General features: G+C 38.4%; 1 protein-coding gene across 1 annotated transcript in view; it reads left to right on the forward strand.

Annotated features, from left to right (window-relative positions):
• DMD (dystrophin) overlaps positions 1–23,567 on the forward strand; it is a 2,317,639-nt gene that overhangs the window by 553,985 nt on the left and 1,740,087 nt on the right. Inside the window, exons 4-6 of the mRNA XM_063457949.1 lie at positions 9,871–9,948; positions 17,680–17,772; positions 18,947–19,119. Coding sequence (XP_063314019.1) covers positions 9,871–9,948; positions 17,680–17,772; positions 18,947–19,119 — 344 coding nt within the window. The remainder of the gene's footprint in view (positions 1–9,870; positions 9,949–17,679; positions 17,773–18,946; positions 19,120–23,567) is intronic.

Here is a 23,567-nt window from a genome sequence, read left to right on the forward strand (position 1 = left end):
TGTTTACACTGTATTTTTGCACTTGTAAGCATTGTTTGCTGCTTATATACTGGTGAGTTACAATGGATTGAAGCACTTTAAAAGGAAGGTTCACACAGATTGCTAAAAGTGTGTATAAGTGTCTTTTCCACATTACTAAGCACTTTATATTATTGCACATTTTTGTCTATTTTATTGTATGTTTCTGCAATATGTTTGCACTTTAAAATTTTAGCGCACTTAATTGTTTGTTTTTACATTAATGAGGAACCTGTCAATTCGCAAATAACTATTATGTACTGGTGTATGGCAGGTATAGTCTAGTTCTGTGGAATGAGTGATGCTCCAGAGATCAATATAGTTATGTGATCTGATTGTCTGGCAAATGTGTGTGGAGAGAGTGGATCTCCGTTTGGAGGTGCGAGAGGAAATGGTGTTATTTGCAGAGGAGTCTAATAAGCTGTCTAGCAAGAAATTTGTCTCACCTCCAATGATGACCTCCCTATAGTTGTACAAATCAACCATAGCAAATACTTTCAATATAAAATCATGTTGGTTATTATTTGGTCCATACACATTGATCAGCGTTTACGGGTTATTGTTAATATGACATTGAATGATAAGGCAGCGCCCTTTCTTGTCCCTATTTTGCGAATCTGGGAGAAAACCACACCTTTTCCTATTTAAATAGATACATCAATTTTTTTTAGCAGAATGACAGGCATGATAGTCTGTGGGGTACCAGGGTGAGTTAAATTGGGGCCTACCAACCCGTTGAAAGTGTGTTCCTTGAAAGAAGGCTATCTGAGCTCGGCACTGTTGAGCTTCTCGTAGTGCAAGTCTGCACTTGTTGGGCGAGTTAAGCCCTTTGGTGTTTAAAGAAAGGATTTTGAGTACCATGGGTGAGGTTGGGGGGTTGTGAGAGGTGATCTAGTCAAGGTAGACAGAAATAGTATGGAATTAGAGTTAGAGGCGTACAAAGCAAAATGGAGTAATGACATGTTAGTGTCTTGTGGTACCCTGGCATGTGATAGGCTACTCTTCCTGGGGTCAGTGCATGGGCAGGTCGCTGCCAATCGGTAAGTTCAGCTTTATACGAGAAACTTACATTACATTTCATTACTTCCATAGCATAGTAGGGGTGTGAGGGAAGAAAATGAGAATATAGGAGGGAATAAACAGAAACAGAAAACTATGTAAAAAGGAGCATTAAATGCATCCGTGGGTATCAGTGCATGCCCTAGGTATATGGGCTGGTGATGCCTAAGTGGAGACACTGGGAAAGCAATGTGTTTCCATTGGGGGGTGAGGCGGGTTTCCGCGCTGTGCGCAGTAGTGAGTGATAGCATACGGACTGTAATAAATGGTACATGACATGTTGTGATAACAAGTACTGCAGCGTGAACCAGTGTGCACCCTCTAACATGCATTAACAACAGCGTCCTTTATAACATGCCAACGGGCATAGCATGAGCCAAGATGGCTCCCCCCCAGCATGAGGGGTGGAGGCAACTCAGCCCAGGCAAAGATCTCGCACTAGTAACAAATTTGTTTAGGTAATCAGCCAAGATCAGTTTCAGATGATCCTCAGCCCCAGAGTGGGTGTGGTGTTCAAGGTTCAGGTGCAAATTTCTTCAGGTCCCAGAAGTGGGGATGCAGGCCATCTTCAGCCCTTGTAGGGCGACTTGGCGTGTTGTGTAGGGGCCTGAGTCCATTCTCAGGTCACTCTGCAGGGGCCTGGTCTGCGGTCTCCAGCAGTTCCAGCAGGAGGGTCCATGGGTATGTTCCACAAGTAGAGCAACTTGTAACCATCCCCCGGTGTGGAAGCGATCTTGGTAGCGCCATCCTGGGTAATCAGCAAATTTACTGGGAAACCCCAGCGGTAGGGGATGTTTTATTTCCTTAGTGCTTGGGTGATGGGCTGGAACTCCTGACGTCTACTCATTGTGAAAGCTGAGAGGTCAAGAAAGATCTGTAGGTCAGCGAGGGTTGGATGAGGGAGAGCCGCGGGAGCCTGTGCCTCCGTGTTTGTGGACCAGATATGTCTGAAATTTGGTCTGGGACTTCTTGCCCTTGTTGCCAGCCATAGCAATTGGTTTAATGGGTTTGTTAGCTGGCATTGTCTGCTGTGGGAACCGTTTTTGTGCACCGATATGCGGAGCCTCGAGATTAGGCGGCCATACTCGTTGTGTGCTAGCCACACCCCCTGTAATATTACTTTTATATACTATATATATATATATATACAGAAATACAATTCATTGTCTACAACATAATATCTAATGAGTCTGGCACTGTTCTGGGTGATCTGCAGGCGGGCATGGGCAATATTTTTGTAGTGGAAGAAGTGGATCCTCGCTATAGTATCCTTTACGGCATTAGGTGGGGAATTGCAGCCTTTAGGGAGTTGATGGATTCTGTTAATGATGACCTTGTAGGCCTTGAAATATTCCTCCAGGTCCGCCACTGGTACAGAGTCTGGAATACCCCTTATGCGCACATTGTTGTGGCAGGAGCGATCGTCAACATCCGTCAGCTTTAGTTGGAGACCTGCCACTTCATTTGTTGTGCTAGTAAATCGGTCTGCCAAGTAGTTGTGAGAGTCTATGATTTCATCTATTTTGGATTCCAGCTTGTTGGTATGCTCTCCTAGTTTGTTAACTGACTTTTATATGGTGCCAGTTACGTGGAGAAAATCTGTCTGAATGTCTTTGCTCAAGTCCTGCATCAGGGTTTTCATTTTACTAGTGAATGTGTCTGAGTATAGGAGTGCAGCCGTTGTTAGTTGTAGGCCTTCCTCATGGTCCTCGTCTCCATGAAGGTTGGAGGAGGGAGAGTCATGGGAGCCCGTGCCTCCGTGTTCGTGGACCAGATATGTCTGAAATTTGGTCTGGAACTTCTTGCTCTTGTTGCCAGCCATAGCACTCGGTTTCGTGGGTTTGTTAGCTGGTATTGTCTGCTGTGGGAGCCGTTTTTGTGCACCGATATGCGGAACCTCGAGATTAGGTGGCCATACTCGTTGTTTGCTAGCCACACCCCCTGTAATATTACTTTTATCTACTATATATATATATAAAAATAAAATTTCTTTGTCTACAACTAGTGCTGTCCCGAACTGTTCGCCAGGAACCGTTCGCCGGCGAACATAGCTTGTTCGTGGCGAATGAGGCGGGCGAACATATGCGATGGTTGGTCCGCCCCCTATTCGTCATGAAGGTGGGAGGGTCTGGGAGGGAGGGTCTGCTGCTGATTGTCTGGAATGTGTCTGCTGGATGTGAGGTACAGGGTCAAAGTTTACTCAATGATGACGAATAGGGGGCGGAACGACCATCGCATGTGTTTGCCCGCCGCGTTCGCCACGAACAAGCTTTGTTCGCCGGCGAACGGTTCCTGGCGAACAGTTCGGGACATCACTATCTACAACATAATATCCAACTTGTTGTTTTGCTGCTATCCTGAACAACTATCCTGGTTCCTGCACATCCCCGGGTGGGGTTTATACCACCAAGGCTTTATACCCCCAGAGCACGTTTATTGTTCTCCAAAGTGTAGGTAGGATACTTTGCTTTTGTGCACCTTATATATTTTGACATTTTGAACTATTAGACCCTCTCAGCTTTATTTTAGATGCTGGAGTCATACTGGACACATAAAATTGTGGGTCTACATATATCCCAAGAAGGGATTCTACCATCAAAGCACTAAACAGCAGAGCTCTTAGTAGCTCATAAAAATGTGAGTGAGACACCTATATAGTTAACTGTTTGTAAAACCATTAAGATATATTGCACTATTTTTTGTTGTATTTCTGTTTTATTTTGAGGTTTTCCTGGTACCGAACTACAAAATCACTTTACTCCAGAGAGAGTACGTATATATATCATTTATTACACATTATTGGGTTATTGTTAAGATTGCGTATACCTGTGTAAATTTTTCAGTTTGACGCGGTTTATCACCTGTTGTTTTGTCACATATCTGTATCTTATGCAAGGTTTTGGAATCTTTGTAGATTTACTGTTGCCTGTTCACATTTTAGTGAGCACCTACACTTGCCTTTCCTCTGTGTGTACCTTTCTGAGAATGAATATTGCTTGTCTGAGCAATGTTATTCTTCCTTCTCCTCCTTTTCTTCTCCTATTCCCTTTTTTGTTAAAATAGCTTCTTTTCTCTTACTAATTCAATACACAGACTCCATATTCCCCATCTCTCTACTTTTTTTTTCTCATCTCAAGGCCTGAACTAATTTCCTCCTCCCTCCCATGCTCAACTCCTGCTATTGTCTCTTCATTTATTCCTAGAAGCTGATGGTATTTCTCCAAACCCAGGAATCATTCTTTACATTCTAGTTTATCTTTTATTTACTAAACCTGACAACTATGGAACATTGGCAATGAAATAACATTAGACCAAAATAGGTGAGCTTGAAAGAATTCCGCATCTCAGCTACTTTTGTTTCTCAAGTGTTTATAACCTTAAATTTAGTTTTCATTCCTACCCAATGCATTACACTTTAAAATAAATATAAAAACACACAATTTAAAATGTATTTTATTTGAATGAATGCATCATGCATAACGTCTTTTTTTTAAAACTATGGCAGAACTGCTTGATGACTTTGTCAAGCTCTATGTGAATGTACAGTGAGAGAAAAAAATATTTTATCTCCTGCTGACTTTGAACGTTTGTCCACTGACAAAGAAATGATCAGTCTATAATTTTAATGGTAGGTGTATTTTAACAGTGAGAGACAGAATAACAAAAACAAAAATACAGAATAATGCATGTCAAAAAAGTTATAAACTGGCGTAGCTAGTATCCAGACCCTAATCCCATAGAAAATCTGTGGAGGCAGCTGAAGGTTCGAGTTGCCAAACATTAGCCTTGAAACCTTAATGACTTGCAGAGGATCTGCAAAGAGAATTGCGACAAATTCCCTCTTAAGATCTGTGCAAACCTGGTGGCCAACTACAAGAAGCGTTTGACCTCTGTGATTGCCAAGAAGAGTTACAAGTACTAAGTCGAAGGGGTCATATACTTATTTCACTCATTGACATACAAATCAATTTATAACTTTTTTGACATGCGTTTTTCTGTATTTTTTTTGTTATTCTGTCTCACACTGTTAAAATACACCTACCATTAGATGTATCCTGATCATTTCTTTGTCAGTGGGCAAACGTTCACAATCAGCAGGGGACCAAATAATTATTTTCCCTCACTGTAAACTGAACTTTTTCATTATATTACAGACACTTCTAAAATTAAATATTAATTTGTTTTAATCTGTTTTTCATAAAGTAGCTTACCTCCACATATGCACATTCCTTGATTCATCTTTTGTTTCTACATTTATCTGATTAATTGAGATGTTCATTAGCAAACTTCAGACGGGCCTGTACATGTGTTTTCTTGAGCAGGGGGACCTTACAGGCGCTGCAGGATTTCAGTCCTTCATGGTATAGTGTGTTACCAATTGTTTTCTTGGTGACTGTGGTCCCAGCTGCTTTGAAATCATTAACAAGATCTGGGCTGATTCCTCACCGTTCTATTGATCTTTGAAACTCCATGAGGTGAGATCTTGCATGGAGCTCCAGACCGAGAGAAATTGACAGTTATTTTGTGTTTCTTCCAATAGCGAATAATCGCACTAACTGTTGTCAGTTTCTCCCCAAGTTGCTTGGCGATGGTCTTGTAGCCCATTTCAGCCTTGTGTAGGTTTACAATCTTGTCCCTAATGTCCTTGGACAGCACTTTGGTCTTGGCCATGGTGGAGAGTTTTGAATCTTATTGATTGCTTCTGTGGAAAGGTGTATTTTAAGAGAGTGCTCCTAATCTAAGGTCATTACCTGTATAAAAGATACCTGGGAGCCAGAAATCTTGCTGATTGATAGGGGATCAAATACCTATTTTACTTATTGACATGCAAATCAATGTAAAACTTTTTTGACATGCGTTTTTCTGGATTATTTTTTTTAATTGTCTCTCACTTTTTAAGTACACCTACCATTAAAAATATAGACTGATCATTTCTTTGTCAGTGGGCAAATGATTAAAATCAGCAGGGGATCAAATACTTTTTTCCCCTCACTGTAAACTGAACTTTTTCATTATATTACAGACAATTCTAAAATTAAATATTCATTTGTTTTAATCTGTTTTTCATAAAGTATCTTACCTCCACAATTCCACATTCCTTTATTCATCTTTTGTTTCTACATTTATCTGATTTAATTTAAATCCACTCGTTTACTGTGCCCTTTTTATATTTATACTGCTTTTAAAGATGATTATCCTTTGTTGAACATTTCCAGTTTTTGATGAAAACCTTCTTGACCTTGAACTTCACTGTAGAACTTTTTAAAACCCCTATCAATTCAATATAAATGTCGTTAGGGCACCAAAAGATCTATCTTGACTTTTAAGAACTACCGTGGATGCAGATTAAACTCATGCTAAAGAATAAAGATTGCATCAGAAGGTGATCTCTTTCATTATAGAGCACTGAAGCTAAGTTCAATTGCTTAACAAATAATACATTATAATGGGAGTAGATATATCTATTTTAAAGATACAGATTACTCTTTGCATCAATCTTTTCCACAATAAACAATACAGATTATATTGTAAGGAGTTCCCTTCATTTTAAAGAATATACATTACAATAGAATTAGTTTATTTCATATTCACGAATTGAGATTACACTGGGAACATTTTAATTTATATTAAATATACAGATCCCATTGGGGCATTCTCATTCCCATGAAAAAATACAGACTACACTTTGAGTGTACTTCATGTTAAAAGAAGAGAATTTTAGTTCCTTTTAAATACATAGTTTACTCTGACAAAATTTGAATGACTATGAAACATACATATTACATAGGGTAAATTCCAGTTTCTAATAAAGATACAAAGTACACTTATATCATTCCAAATATCGTAAAATACAGATTTCTTTTTTAGAAGCAGTTTTAATTTTATTAAATAACAATAAATTACATATTATTTTATATTGATACAGATTATACTGCTATGCATAACATTAATGCCAAATAATTTGAATATCACTGGAAACAGTTTAATTTATACTAAATGAAAGATCACTGGGATAATAGTCACTGGGGGCATATTCATTTTTATCAAGAATAATAGCCGTGTCTTTCTTTGTAAAGTAAATTGTACTAGAAACAGTCTTATTTACTTTGGATGCAGTTTACACCTAAATCAATCTCATTTTTATGAAAGGGCAGCTGTAGTGTCTCAAAAAATGTAGCTCTTTAAAACAAGCATTCCATTCCATCCATACATTGTGTTAGCAGTTTTGCTACCAAATATATAGATTAGGAGATAAATATATTTAAACGCCTTGAAAAGGATACCCTGCTACTCCTACACATGGATACATGTTTAGCTAAACTTAAAAACTCACTTGTGTATTTTATGCTAACTGCAGCTAAATCAGTAATCGCTAGCTTGTGAAAGCAATCAGGACAACCAGTTTAAGGGAATGGTTAGCTAAACTGTAGTATTTCTGTACCTAAGAGGAACTCCGGTGTTCATCCTTTGGGAAGCTTGCTAACTATATTAGGATCTGGCAACCCTGGATTTCATATATGGGAAATCGAGCAGGTGGTACACAAATGGGGGAAGGGGACAATGATGGATCAGGAAAATGAAAATCCTAATAACCATGCTACATCGTAGTTGTGCCGAGCTAGGTATGGTGCCGAGCTAGGTATGGTATTGCATGTGTCTCTGTGTCTCTATCCTCAGAGGGCTCCAAATTTGAGTGACCCAGCAAGAAAGAAGTGCACAGTGCTCCCTCCTACCAATTACTCAATGTAGCGTGGCCGGGCGGCTCAGTACTGCAGTACAGGAGGTACAGGAAAGAGAAGCTCCTGCCCAGCCATGCTACAAAGAGGTAGGAGGCACACCAGGCAGGGGAATAACACTAAGGGGGTGGGGGAGAGGGAGGACCACCAAGGGGGAGTGGGGGAGGGAGGAAGGGTGGGAGGGAGGGGAAGACCACAATGAAGGGTGGGGGGCACTGGTGGGGAAGCAGAGGGGGGAGGAGAGGGAGGACCACTATGAAGGGGCAGAGAGGGAGGACCACAAAGAGGGTTGGGGGAGAGGGAGGACCACTAAGGGGTTTGGGAACACTTTCCCATGCAGAACAAACCTTCTCAGAGAAGCCATCATGCTGCTTTATTGACATCCTAAACTCCCTAGCCAGTGCTAGCAGCATAGTATGGAGGGCAAATCAGTGAACAGCGGGGCATGGATGAACTGGAGAGCAGTAGAGGAGAAGTGTTGGTCGACCTCTCTCTGTGATTGCAGTGGGGAAGAGGAGGCCAAGGTAAGACGTTGCAGGTTCCTTTTAACGACAGGTATAGCTTTTTCTCCATTTAAATCTATGGAAAAGTTTCAATTCTGCTTAAAGAATTCACCCCTAACACATGAAAGCCCTTTCTTTTTTATTAATAATTTGTATCACGCAGGAAAAGCCCTCAATTACATTCCTGGATTGAACCAGGAGGTAAAGCTACTAATGCATATGAAATATAAGATATTTGGCAATTTGCTGCATAGTACAAAATATCTAAGTTGTTCGAGCAAATGTTATAATGTTAGTGTAATTGCCTGTTTCAAATACTATCTCTTTCGTTGGCAGTAACCATTTTAATTGGTAAATTCATTATGACAATATAATTTGTTACCAAATACAAAAAAATGTGTTATTCTTTTCTTTGTGCCATTAACAAATGAATCAGACCCCAAAGGTAAGGCTTAACCAAAATAGATTGAAATCTGATATATTGCACAGAACTATATAATTCCATTTACATATTATATCTACATTCTCAAGCATTAACCTGACATAAATGGTGAGGAAGTCCTACTGGACAAGTCCTATTGCTTATTTTCATTTTAGGTATCCGGGTTTAGGGATCACTGCAGTCCAATCAACACTTTTTAAATACCTTTGTGTCCCACGAAAAACTATATTCCTCTATAAATACTGGCTGTTTCGATTAAATTCCCCAGATTACTGCCCTGTCTCCAATCAACCACATCACCAAATCAAAATCAATTCTGGTCCTTCTACTTTTGGGAGGCTATCATATATGAAAATGCTGTTAAAAAAGAAAATAAACATACGACACACGTTTCGTAGCTGGTAGCAGCTTTGGGACCACTGTTAGACGGAAGACATGGAGGCTCTATTTGGGGCAAATTTAAAGAGAAATGGGGTGGATCTGAAGTAGTATTAATTTGTGCATGGTGTTCTGTCTATCCAATAAGATGTAGAATGCATAATTCATATCAAACACATTATGGGTTTATCCTAATTCAGTATGCAACAAGTGGTACATTGTTATAAAGCAAAATAGCCCCAATATTCACAGCCAACATGTAAATGTCAGCTATCAAGGTTCAGCCAAACAGTATCAATTGTGCTGAACAGGATTCAGAGCAATGTCATTTTTTTTTACTAAACAATACTATCTTAGGAGTGGCCTCGCTTTTCTATGATTTTTAAATCAGTACACCATGATCTCCAAAAGCACATATTTAATCAGTGTTTATCTCCAAAATAAAATTATTGGATAATCATTGATTGTAATTGGTGGATGTTTTGGAATTGGGGAATCCTTTAATGTAGCGTTTGGACGTAAAGAAGACTTCTCTGTATGACTTGCATTACACTGTCTCATAATTAATCATCAGAATTAGAACCTTAACAAGCAGGATAATTGAGATATATTATATCAATATATATAATATTGTCATATTAATCTTCCATAACTGTTTCCAATACACCTTGCTTGGTGGTGGTTAATGAATGATGGCTGATAACTGACCAATCCTTTATGTTTTCTCTTTCAGGTAAAAGAAAAAGGCTCCACGAGGGTTCATGCTATAAACAATGTAAACAAAGCTCTGCAAGTTTTGCAAAAAAACAATGTGAGTAATCATTGGGACATTCATGGATTTCTAAAAAGTGCTATGGTCTAATTGTGAAAGCAAATCGATTTTAAACTGCAAATGTTTTATTTCATTATAACCATAGTGATAAGGTGGCTGAAAAGGCATTGGTCAACAGTGTTGATGCACCCTTAAGTCCATATTTGTTGATCGAGCATATATACAGAAATATTAACATAAGCTTTGCATTGTTTAAAAGGTCAAAAAGTACATTTTATGCAGATTGAATTCTCATGACAGTCAAACTCAAAAGTCAGTGGTTTTAAATACCTTTGTTTGAATTGTTCTGCTTGCTTTGGATTTAATCAATACTCCACAAAATATATCTTTCAAAGTATATCAACTTACATGCTTTATACTTTAAGGGTAATTTTGCAGAATTTCCAAAATTTGACTAACGTATTTTATGCTGCCATGGGAAATATGGATTAAAGTATTGTACTTAATCTAAAACAATTAAATATTTGAATTCTCAAATGTCTAGACTTGGGCATTTGGTTTCAAAGGAATCGCGATTTGTCAGTATTTTAAGTGATTGGTTGATCATCCGAATTCCATAAATCGGAAACGTGGACAAATCGCAAAGTTCCTGGAGTGGAGTGTTCCCGAGTTGTGTTTCAAAGTTGTTGTATACAGCAGACACATACTCCAAGGAATCCTTGTTTAAAATGGAATGAGGCAAAAATGTGATTCTTTGTTGAACTAATTTGCATATGCCTACCCAGAATCCCTTGCATAGGAGAGCAGTGTTAAAGTGAGATTTCTGTAGGAAATGTAAGTCGTATGGCTTGACTGGTGTGTGTATTTGTGTTTAGCAATGTATTAACTATTCATATATTATAATATATATATTGCAGCACACCATTTGGAGGAACAGTAAAAAAAACAAAAACTATATTTATATGTTAATTATATTTGCATATTTATATATGTAATCCTATTTTTTTACTGCTCTTATTTTCTCCTGTATTGAGTGTCATATGGCAAAAAATGATGAAAAAATAGATAATTAATTGTTTATGTTGCTTTGAATATTACATTAAGATAAAAAGTGCATTGTTGTCTGCCTAATACGATTTTATCAATTCAAGCTACATGTATCATATTTCTTTTCTTTTTGTTTATTATTCTGTTTGCTATTAAGGAATACTTAATACAAAGTCATTAATGTGAGAGTGAACATTTGCAAATAACTAAGCAATTGAATACCCCAATTGTGTGTGCACACTTTTTATTTTCTTGTTGAGACTTTCATATATATACCAGGATATATAAAAGACATCAAAGATCGCATGATTTCTGCAGTCTGTGATACCAAATTTTAGCGCAGGTTAAGTTGGATCCATCAAAAGTATATAGCTAATAACTTAGTACACTGTTCAACCAGATATCTGCTAAGGCTTTCACTATGAAAGGTAACAGAATTTGATCTTATTTGCACCTGGAGCAATACCCATTTTCTACCACTTGCCAAAAATTCCCAAGTGTTTCTAACCCTTCTGGAAGATCCATCATGCCTTGCATCAGTTTTATTTTGTCTCATTTGTCTCAATTCAAGTAGAGTTGTACTAATATAGAAAAATATGTTATATTTTAAAATTTTGTTTTCCAAAAAATACATTTTAAAATGATTTTAAATGGTTTATTCAAATTAAAACCCCAGTTGCGTTATGCCCATGTTGTCTTTAAATGGAAACTGTCACTTCTCATGCATTTATACGACTGAAAACAAAACATCAAGTTATTGATAATGTATGTTAACATTTTTCATCGAGATGCTCCATTTTATTTTAAATGTATTTTAAAGATTTAGCAGATCACATCATAACCTAGATCAAGTAAAGCAAGGTTAGGGCAATATTACAAATGAAGAGATGAAATAAAAACATTGTTTAATTTCTCCTCTTTCCTGTATGCTTAATCAATGTTGACTGCAAGGTGCAAGGGACTGAACTTATACCAATGCATCGCAGGGAGCTAAGATGGAAAGAGGGGTGGATTCCTAATACTTTTATTTTTACATGTCACAAATATATATTGTAAGCTATATCTTGGTAACTGGCAGTTCCCCTTTAAGACAATAATGATGTATACAATAATTGCTAAAAATAAAAAAAATCTATAAATGTAAAATGTAAATTGATGTAAACTCTTGCAGAAGAAATAAAATTCAATTACCCAATTAATAGAAGCAATTTAGTGTGATCATGAAAAAAGTAAAATTTTGTTTAAAATATGTAAACAGTTATTTAAGCATGAGAGGGAGACTCAATGGTATATGAGCTTTTAAGTTTTATTGTGCCCCAGATAATTAATGGTTGATACATTATTAGTGATGTCGCGAACATAAAATTTTCCATTCGCGAACTTCCGCAAATGTTTTTGCGAACGGGCGAACCGGGCGAACCGCCCTAGACTTCAATAGGCAGTCGAATTTTAAAACCCACAGGGACTCTTTCTGGCCACAATAGTGATGGAAAAGTTGTTTCAAGGGGACTAACACCTGGACTGTGGTGCCGGAGGGGGATCCATGGCAAAACTCCCATGGAAAATTACATAGTTGATGCAGAGTCTGGTTTTAATCCATAAAGGGCAAAAATCACCTAACATTCCTAAATTGTTTGGAATAACGGGCTTTAAACCATCAGGTATGATGTTGTATTGATCAGGTAGTGTAAGGGTTACGCCCGCTTCACAGTGACAGACCAAACTCCCCGTTTAACGCACCGCAAACAACCGCAAACAGTCCATGTACACAACCGCAAACTCCCCATTTGCACAAGGTTGGATACCAAGCTAGCCATGTCCCGTTCCTTGTCCTCACTGATGTCATTGAAGGTCTCTTCCTCCACCCAGCCACGTACAACACCAAGGGTCCCCGAAAGGTGACAACAAGCCCCCTGTATTTTTTTTTTTAAATGTACACTACTGTTACACCAGATATGAGTTGCACTGGTGTGACACTGTGCCCTGGCAGGCCCTGAAACGCACACGTGTGAAGGAAACTGACTGCTATTATATTACAGTCAAAAAAGTTTTATTTTTTTTAAATGCAAGCTATTGTGACGCCAGATATGAGTGGTGGCACTGGGCAAGTGGGCACAGTATACGATGTGAGCCTGACACACACGCTGGCAGGCAGGCAACTGCAATTAGATTACACAGGAAAAAAAACAAGAAGCAGACTGATGTTCTAGCCCTAAAAAGGGCTTTTTGGGGTGCTGTCCTTACAGCAGAGATCAGATGAGTCCTTCAGGGCTGTAGTGGACACTGAATACACTAGCCTAGCTATCGATTTCCCTATTAAATCAGCAGCAGCTACACTGTCCCTCCTCTCACTAAGAATGCAGCTTCCGGGGTGCGGGGCCTAGCTGTCATGGAGGAAAGACGCACTTCGTGTGAGCTCCCTCAATATCTCACTTTAAGCAGCTATCAACAAGCGAATTTCACCCCAGAAGGGGATGACCCAGCAATGTTGCTCCTACCTGACCAACCCAACATGCTTAATAGCGGCAAGCAACTCGACAGAGTCTTACTTACCTCCGCATGGCAAGTGTGGCCTGGTGCTCACCGGGCGGGAGAGGCGGCCGATCTCCCGATCCTGGGATGCCCAGGAGCAGCTACTTCCCGGCAGGAGCTCCGTTACCCCCCCATCGGACCAGTGTGGGTTATCCCGGCCCCCCCCTGAGAGGCTGTCTGGAGCTAATGGACGCACAGAGCACAGCCACCCAGGCTGACATACTCATCTGTGACTCTCCCAATATGGCGGCAGCCGCGTGTCCTCCTGGTACCAGAAAAGCATGGCAGGATATTGAGTCTAAGCTGGACAGACTCTTTAATCAATTTTGGAAGCAAATAACAAGCAGGAAGCCCCAACAAGCTCCACCACAGCCCCAACAAGCTCCACCACAGCTAAGCGAAGCAGTCCCCATTAAAATTCACCAATGCAAAAGGCGTCGAAGACGGGACCGGAGGCACAAACAGAAATGCAGAGCCTGCCCCACGTCAAGCACTCGCCTCCACCTTAAGCCACCACAATCCCGCACCGGACGTGAAGCACCACCGGGACAGATCCGACCACCCGACAAAACAAGCTTCCACCACCTCAAGCCACGAACCCGGCACTCAGCCAGAGACTTGCCTTTGTTGTTCCAGGTATCAGGGACTCCCAGGGTCTGCACCTGGCGCCCAGAAGGGATCGGATGAGCACAAGCAGTAAACAGCAGCCTGCCAAGCATGTCCCACTATAGCTGATCCTCCACACCATGCCTTTGATCACATGAACTGCTCTCTGCACATTAACTAATCGTAAAGTAGCAAGCATTTAAACATCTTAACGGTTCATGTATTATGTTATTCACTAGTCTCATCTCATGGGGCGACTCACACTTGATTTATAACTAGTGGTGGAGCTGCTGATATAAATGCACAGTTGATAACGTGCAAGCTACACCCTAAACATGACAGCCATCTTTCACAACAATGTACTGCTATATACTCATACCCTCAGTGCTACTAGCCATGATATACGCACGTTCAGCCTAGCATGCTCAAATATAACACACTTCTGTCTAAAAAAAAAAAAGAATAAAAAAAAAAAGAATGCAGCTTCAGAATTAATCTAAATTGTATGCTGTCTAGGAGGTGGGAGGGTCTGGGAGGGAGGGTCTGCTGCTGATTGGTTGGAATGTGTCTGCTGACTGTGAGGTACAGGGTCAAAGTTTACTCAATGATGATGAATAGGGGGCGAACCGAACATCGCATATGTTTGCCGTCCGTGGCGAACGCGAACAAGCTATGTTCGCCAGGAACTATTGGCCAGCGAACCGTTCGGTTTATCACTATAACATTATTATTGGAATTTCTTATTATATTGGCTCTGTAGTTGCTAATGCTATTAATTACTAGGTGGATATTGGCAGATTCACAGAGTTGTTAGCATACATCTGGTATGCCTGATAATGAGGTGCCTTCATATGTTTTCGCTGCACAATCTTTGGGCTTTTTGTGTGTTTTTCTTAAAATTAAGTGAGATTATCACACTTGTTTATATTTAATTCCAAGACAAAGGCTGTTTTTCTAAATCCAGTCTTCCATTTTCTCTTCTCATTAATGTGCATGCAGCCATGCATATTCTTACCAAAGTGATACAATTTAAAACAAGTAATTGCTATTAGACTAAAAGCCTGTTTTTCTTCATACATAAGCCTTGTATCATTTGTTAGCTAGCCATAATTACTGTATACCATACATTATTATTAAAATGTATTATATGGCTGCAAATAGAAGAGTCCAATAGGTCATGCAGGGGTAACTGTAAGTTAGAAAAGAATGCATTTATTTTCAGATTTAATTATACACTACTACTTATGAGTAAATAAAAAAACACCACCAATATTTAAAGTTGGCCATTAAATGGATACTATAGTGCTATAGAGTTATTTTCCTAGCACTATAGCTCTCTATAGTGTCCCCCTCCCTCGCACCCCTCCCCCCCCCCCCCACTGCCCCATGGCAACCCCTGCCACACCCTCCCTTGTGGTGCATAAAAGGAATAAAAAAACTCATCTGTCACTTACCTTATTCCAGCTCCGATGTCCGTTAGTGCTGCTTCGAGGCTCCGCCTCTGCTTCGCCAGCATCAGCCGGTGGGAAGGAACTAATACGCATGCGTGGCAATCTCCATGATCACATTTGGACTTTAGGTTTAGTGTTTTGGGTGATGCCGGGTGTCCTCATCTCTGTTAGTCAACCACTAGAGGTGGAGTTAACCTGGCAATGTAATTATTGCAGTTTATGAAAAAAAATGCAACAATTACATTAGCAGTGTTAAGGGGTCTGGGACACTGCACCCAGGCTGCTTCAATGAGCTGAAGTTGTCTGGGTGCCTATAGTGTGCCTTTAAATCATTAAATTAGTATTGAATTAAAAATAAATAATTTAAATTATTATTTTATATTTTACTGTTTACTGGCTTGTGTTTCTATAATTTACTGCAACAAACATAAAAGTGCATGCTTTAGTTAAATGTAAGCTTTATTATGATGTCTATCTATTACATGTGACGTTGCTTATAGTTATGAAATATATTGTCATGTTTATCCTCCACATTGTACTGAAAGTGGCTACAATGAATCAAAAGGCAGAATGACTGCTTCAGATCATCCCCAGGATTCATTATTACAGGAATTGGCAATATATTTATGAAAATGCCCTTATTGTTATGATATCACTCATTTATATTTTGACACCACATTTTCATAGTACATTAGAATGATGAATAGGAAATGTTCTCTAATATAGCTCATCTATAATCATTTCTTTTTGACATTTACAAATTATTTCCAATTGCCTACATAAGTGGCAAATAGCATATATAACACTCCTAGCATTGACTATAGTAATCCTGACAGTTTGGTGACATTTGTTAACAACTTCACAAGTTATGTTGGAGACATCAATCAATGTTCTTTATATACTTCAACAGTAGATGAAGTCCTTTAACAAAATAAGCAAATCCATTTTGTTATGAAATTAGACTATGGCTATAAAAGTTTATGTGCTCAAACAATACAGAATATTTCTATAATAATATAATTAAAGTGCAAAATGTCACTTTTAAGCATGTAGGCTGTAGAAAATGAGGACCACATAAACATTAAAGCACATTTGTCATATTTCAAACTTGCCAATATGGTGACTCATTAAAACATGAATAGATGGCCATTTAAGACGTGCAGGATTCTGACAGACAAGAAAAGCAGCTTCAATATTTGTTTTCAGGCTTAATCTTATTTCAGACAGGATTTCTAAAGATATATAGGACTTAAAACATTTGTAAAAAAAAATCTGCTTTTAAAAAAAATTGATTTTTTGATTCTGATAAATCCCAAATGAAAGTTAGGTAAGTTTTACTCATTAGGTTACACCACTACACTCCAAAAAGCAATTGTAAAGATTTGAATTGAAATTTACTAATTGGATCTATTAGCAACTGTGATATGTAAGGAACTGAGTTTGTCAATGGGTTTATTGCATAGTCTGGCATTGCTAATAATGTTCCTTTCAAACAAAGGCCATATGTGTCAGTTCAATTAAACTGTGAACAGCCTTCCTGCCCGCACCCTGATTCCTCTCCTGCAATTGTAATCAAAACAAAACATTAAGCTCTCAGTGAATAGTATCCTAGCAACCTACTTTTCTACCCTACCCTTACCTTTTGTGTCACTATACCCCACTCCCTCTACCACGTAAGTTCATTGAGCAGGGCCCTCACTCCATCGGTTCCTGTGTGTCCAACTCATCTGGTTACAAATACGTGTCTGTTAGTCCACCCATTGTACAGTGCTGCGGAATGTGTTGGTGCTTCATAAATATTATTAATAATAATAATAATATGACCTTTCTGCAGGAAACTCTCTTCATTGAGCTAAGCCCAGGTCAAATGTTTCAATTTCAATTTGTAGACTTAGAAACACAATTATTTTCAAATAAATATTCAAATATGTAAGCAACTGTTCTAGTAATAGTGTATAAATAAATAAGGCTGGAGGGTAAACTGAGCAATTTACTTAAAAAGCAAATTACTTCTGCTGAAACATTGCTAAATATACACTATGTTTTACCTTTTGGCAGTAAGCCAGTACAAGTTTTGTTCCATTCTCGGCATTGTGTTAAAATAACTCAGATGAGGTGCGTTTTTCCCCAACAGGTGGATTTGGTGAATATCGGCAGTGCTGACATTGTGGATGGGAATCACAAGCTGACCCTTGGATTGATTTGGAGCATAATTCTCCATTGGCAGGTAAATACATATTTCTTCTTTATAACCCACTCTACTCTTTTTATGTTTTTTTTTTTTACATAAATACACATATCTAAAGTTATTAATTAAGTATTTTTCTTAAATTAGGGTTAGATACAGGGTAATGGTTATGCATTCATACACGTGCCTACTTTTTAGTTTAAAGTAGCACAGACACATATTTTGATGGCCTGCATGAGAATAATGGCAATTATACTCATATATTGTTGGCAATATTTTTTGACATGATGGGAGAGATGCAATAGAGAATGAGACACATGTCAAATATACTGTGCAATATGTTTTTGGATGCATTTTGTGATGTCATCAATTGTGCAGTTTAAGATTTTAAAACATTGAACAAAGATGCAGATATTTTTGGTTTGAATATCATGGTCCAAGGTAAACTCGGAAATTGGTGGATTTACTGGAGCAAAATCAGCAAAGTTTTGACCATATAAGGATCTCTGTAACTGGACAAACATGCTGACAGCTTCAAAACTTTGCTGATTTTGCTCCACTAAATCTACCAATGTCTGAGCTTACCTTGAGTGCATGGACCATTGTTTATACTTCAAATTGACAAAGTGAGGCTTGGTTGCACCCTGAGAACATGGAGAGTGTGGTATCTTTTATCTTATTGAATATATATTGTATTCCTCATACTCTCTCTAATAAGTGTTAGCTCAGGTGTGAGATGCCATGTTTCCCCATCCCTTCCAGAATGCTATGTTGAACTTGCACATGAGAACAGAAAGAATAATCATTTTAGATGTAAGTTTCTGTAAGTTTCTTGTAACGATATGTAATGAAAACACAGATTTTTACATCACTGTTCAGGTTATGATCCAATTGGAACAAGATTTCTAGTTTGGTATTTTTGGTTTTGTTTTTGAATCCTGTATTATCTATATTGCTCAGTTTTGGAAAACTGAGCAATATAGATAATACATAACATATTCTGAAATGTATGATGTTTAAATCAGTGACTTTATTATTTAATGCAGGAGTTTTTCTTGTATTTGCTATTTTGGCAATCACTAAATAACTAAACATACAAAACCATAAAATGAATATTACTTGTTATAAATTGAACATGAATTGTTGGTACTATGAATGAAGCATTTATCTTGCTTAGTACTGCTATCAATTAATGATGGTATGTCTCATTCAGGTGAAGGATGTAATGAAAGGCATCATGGCTGACTTGCAGCAGACGAATAGTGAAAAGATCTTACTGAGCTGGGTTCGACAATCAACTCGCAATTATCCACAGGTCAACGTTATCAATTTCACCAGCAGTTGGTCTGATGGATTGGCTTTTAATGCACTCATCCACAGTTACAGGTAAGAAAAGAGGAAAAAAAAGTTTTTAAAAATCTATGATTCGCTTTGACTTTGATATTGCCTTTATTGATTATTTTCGATGACCTGCATACTCACAATAAACAAGTTCAAGAACTGCTTTGGTGTGTTTAAAATACAAGAGGCGTGCATTAAGTTTCAGGATTGGAATAAAGAGACTGACGAACTAGATGTGAGAGGTTTGACATTTTGCTTGCATGACTATTATTTTTATAATAATTATTAGTTTGATCTTGTTTTCTTTGCAGCTTTTTCAGTTTATAATATTTATAATTATGCCAGAAGGGACTTGGCATGTAAAAAAAATTATATATTGTACAGCGCTACGGAATCTGATAATAAAATAATAATAATAATAATAGTAATATATTGGCTCAAAGGAATAGTATTTAATTTCTCTCTAGACAGCAATTAAATCAATTCATAGGGCAGCTCTGTTGAACAGAATATTTGCCAACCTTGATATCTCATTCTTGTGATGCTCACCTCCACCTCCTGACCACAATTCTTCTGTGTCCATCCATTTCTCTGGAATTATCTTGTGTAGTATGTTCACCACTAACAATTGTGGTGTTACCTATGTAAAATATAGCATCCAGCTTTATACACTAGAACATTTCAAAGAAACATTACTATAATGCAATACATATTAAAAATATCTGGAGATTCTTACGACAGATATTCAGGGTTATTCACTAAAAGGAGAATTGAAAGTGAATTCAGAGTGAATTTCAAATATAAAGTCACAATTTCTGAACTGGAAAAAATATCAGTGAGCTATGCTGTCAGTGGAATAACATTCAAAATTCACATTGAATTTACTTGGAATTTTAGCAAATAACTCTGTACATCAAGTATGTCAAAATCAATGGCTAACACGGGTCAAATAAACAAGGTTTAAGTTTATGTGGGCCGCAAAAAAACAAAAAATTCTGTTTTCATATAAACTTAGATTTTTTTAGAAAAGTACAGTATAAACAAAGTTGCCTAACACTGGACGTCCTCATGCTCATAGGGCTTCAAAGTAAACAAAAGAGTAAATTTATTTTAAGGAGACATGCATTTGCATAGAGCCAAAGTTTCAGTCCATCTACCTTGACATATTAAGATAAGTTTGGTAATGGGACTGAAATGATGAATGTATGCTGTTGCCCATCTGTAAATAAACACATTATGTTATCTTGTTGATTTTGAAGTCCTATGAGTGGGTTCTGCACTTTGACTGAGATCATCAAACTTGATGATCTCAGCCAATCCAATGATGTACCATAGGACAGCATTGGGAGGCTATTGTGCATGTGTGGCAAAAAGCTGTGCAGCCATTCAGCATCTCCATGGAGAGTGTTCAGCGCCTCTATGCAGACCTAATCTAATATACTGCCCACAAATCTAATACATTGCCCCCAAATCCAATACACTGCCCCCTCTTCCTCTACTCTAATACACTGCCCCTCCACCCAATCTAATACCCTGCTCCTTTATCTAATACACTACCCCTCCTCCCTTCACTCTAATTAAATACACTGTCCCTACTCCCGCCACTCTAATTGAATACACTGCCCCTACTCCCACCACTCTTATTTAATACACTACCATCCCTCCCCAAATGTAATACACTGCCCCCTCCCTCCCCACTTTAATACACTGCCCCCCTTCACCACTAATACACCCAATTTAATACACTGCTCCCTTCCCCTTCTCCCTCACCCAAATAAATACACTGGCGCCCCTCCCCAATTTAAAACACAACACAGAAAGGTCCCCCAAGCCCCTCTTCTTCTCCAGTTCCAGCCCTGCTCTTCTCTGCTCAAGCAGGCCAGACAGACAGCCACTCTGCGCTCTTGTGGCTACAGGAGCACGCGATCGGCCGTGGGAGCAAAGACAAGAATCAGTTGCAGCCAGAACTCAAAGCGGCCACAGGGCAGGTGGGCCGCAAAGATAGTCATTGTGGCCCGCAAATTTGACATGCACATGTACATTTACATTTTCCTTATAAAGTTGGTGTTTTTTAATACACTTTTTTTTCTGCAGTAAGATTTATAGTTGCGAAATAGCATTCTAACAAATAATGGACGCTTTAAAGAAAACGTGGGACAGACAACGTGATAATACCAAAAATCTTGCATTTATAAGTAGAATATGATAGAAAAATGAGGCTGTATCAATAGATTTGGAAAATATAAGAGAGAGTTAGTTTTTATATATTTATATTTATTTTATATATTTTATTACATATTTACTTTTGCATCTTATTTGCAAGGCATGTTCTAAAAGTAAATATATCTACATATTGCTTAGGTCTTTAAATAGTACACTCAAATGTAAATTTCCTTATCTGTAGAAAAAATGAAAACAATTACTTTTTAATAAGTCAAATTTTAACAAAGAAAGCAAATTTCCAAGCCGTACCGTTGGAAAATATTTGGGTAACATTTGTATTTAGCCAAAACTCTTTCTATAGCCTATTTTGAAGACATTCCAATATGTCTAGGAGAGCAATATTTTGCTCACTCACAGAATGTTTTCCATATGTTATAATATTTGTTAGAAGGGATGAGTTTTATGGATTTGAGCATAGTGTTTACGAACCTATCTGGTAAACAGCTTTTACGATCCTCTTTTCAATCTCCAAGCCCTCAGCTACAGTGGCGTCGCTAGGTGAGGGGAGTCAGAGGGGGGCATGCCCCCCCCTATATCGTGCTGTGCCCGCCCTTGGGCCCCCCCCAAATGCCAGCAGCCTGCTGGCCATGCTCTTCAATTATATTCCCTCGGGCTGTAACAGTCTGTGACAGCCCGAGGGAATGCACGGCAGTCTGGCCAAAGAGGAGGTGGAGCACTGGGTGCTGTTTGTGCAGAGATGCTGCACTGACAGGCTTCCTCAGCACAGGCCCCGCCCTGAAACCAAGCCCCGCCTCCTGCACATAAGCCCCGCCCGCGCCGTAAAGCAGCAGGCCTTGCTGCTCCAGAAGATGGCTGTCTGACCCCCAGCAACAGTCTCCAGTGACAGGTAGGCTTGATGTGTGTGTGTATGGACATAGCAGTCTGTGTGTGTGTGTATGGACTCAGCAGTCTCGGTGTGTCTGTGTGTGTGTGTGTGTGTGTGTATGGACTCAGCAGTCTGTGTGTGTGTGTGTGTCTGTGTGTGTATGGATTCAGCAGTCTGTGTGTGTGTGTGTGTGTGTATGGACATAGCAGTCTGTCTGTGTGTGTATGGACTCAGCAACCTGTGTGTGTGTGTGTGTGTGTATGGACTCATCAGTCTGTGTGTGTGTGTGTGTATGGACTCAGCAGTCTGTGTGTGTGTGTATGGACTCAGCAGTCTGTGTGTGTGTGTATGGACTCAGCAGTCTGTGTGTGTGTGTATGGACTCAGCAGTCTGTGTGTGTGTGTGTGTGTGTATGGACTCAGCAGTCTGTGTGTGTATATGGACTCAGCAGTCTGTGCTCAACACCTGTGTTTAACGATGTATTGACTATTAAACATGTAGTATATAAATATATAAATGCATCTTTTGATACCGATCAATACAGTTTACCTTTGAGGGGTTCAGACCCGTATGGTTAAATGAAACTCTCTTGTTCTAAACTGCATTCTGTTATTATTAATGCCTACTGTTTTCTGTTACTCTGTATGTGAACTCTGTTAGATAGTTTAGCTATCTCAGTGAAGATAAATTCTCTAGACTTTATTTTTGAGGCTTGCTTACACTATTATAGCAAAACTTGTTTTTATGTTTTTCATGTACACTATGAGCATTGTTTAGTTAAAACAAACCATCCCATTGTACAGCGCTACAGAATTTGCTGGCGCTATATACATAATACAATAATAATAATAATAATTTAACTTCATTCAAAAATCCTTGGCTTTATTGCTACCATAAAGAAAGTGTGGCATGTTTCATTCCATAAAATTCAAAGCACACATTGTGAAAATGTCCATCGAAAACAGTTTGTAAAGAGTCTCAGTGAAAGATCTTGTATCATATGTTTCCTGTGTTTCTGTCATTTTAATGTTTATTCAGATTAGCAAATGTTCTGCTTTGCAAACCTTTCTTTTTCTCTCAATTAAGTAGACACATTAAATGGCTCATCTTCAAATTTATTTCCAGTAGTGTAAGCTTTTACATTGATGCAATGCTGAGAATCTTCACTCAGTATTATCTGAAAAAGGAAGATTGTTGTCTAATCTGAATAGCTTTTACATATTTCACCAGATTTATAACAAGTCTTATAGCAAGAGATATTTTATTTGGAACCAAGTAAAACATTTAATTGAAATTTAGTAAGCGGAACAACATATTTGAAAGCTATTATTAAAACTGTTAATAAACAAAAAGCAACAACATAAATATAGCTAAGCAACATACTAAAATAACCAAATATAAATGCTCGTATTGTAACTGAATTATCCGTATTTCATGCTGTTTT

This window comes from Pelobates fuscus, chromosome 1 (assembly GCF_036172605.1).
Source record: "Pelobates fuscus isolate aPelFus1 chromosome 1, aPelFus1.pri, whole genome shotgun sequence".
Classification (NCBI taxonomy): Eukaryota; Metazoa; Chordata; class Amphibia; order Anura; family Pelobatidae; genus Pelobates; species Pelobates fuscus.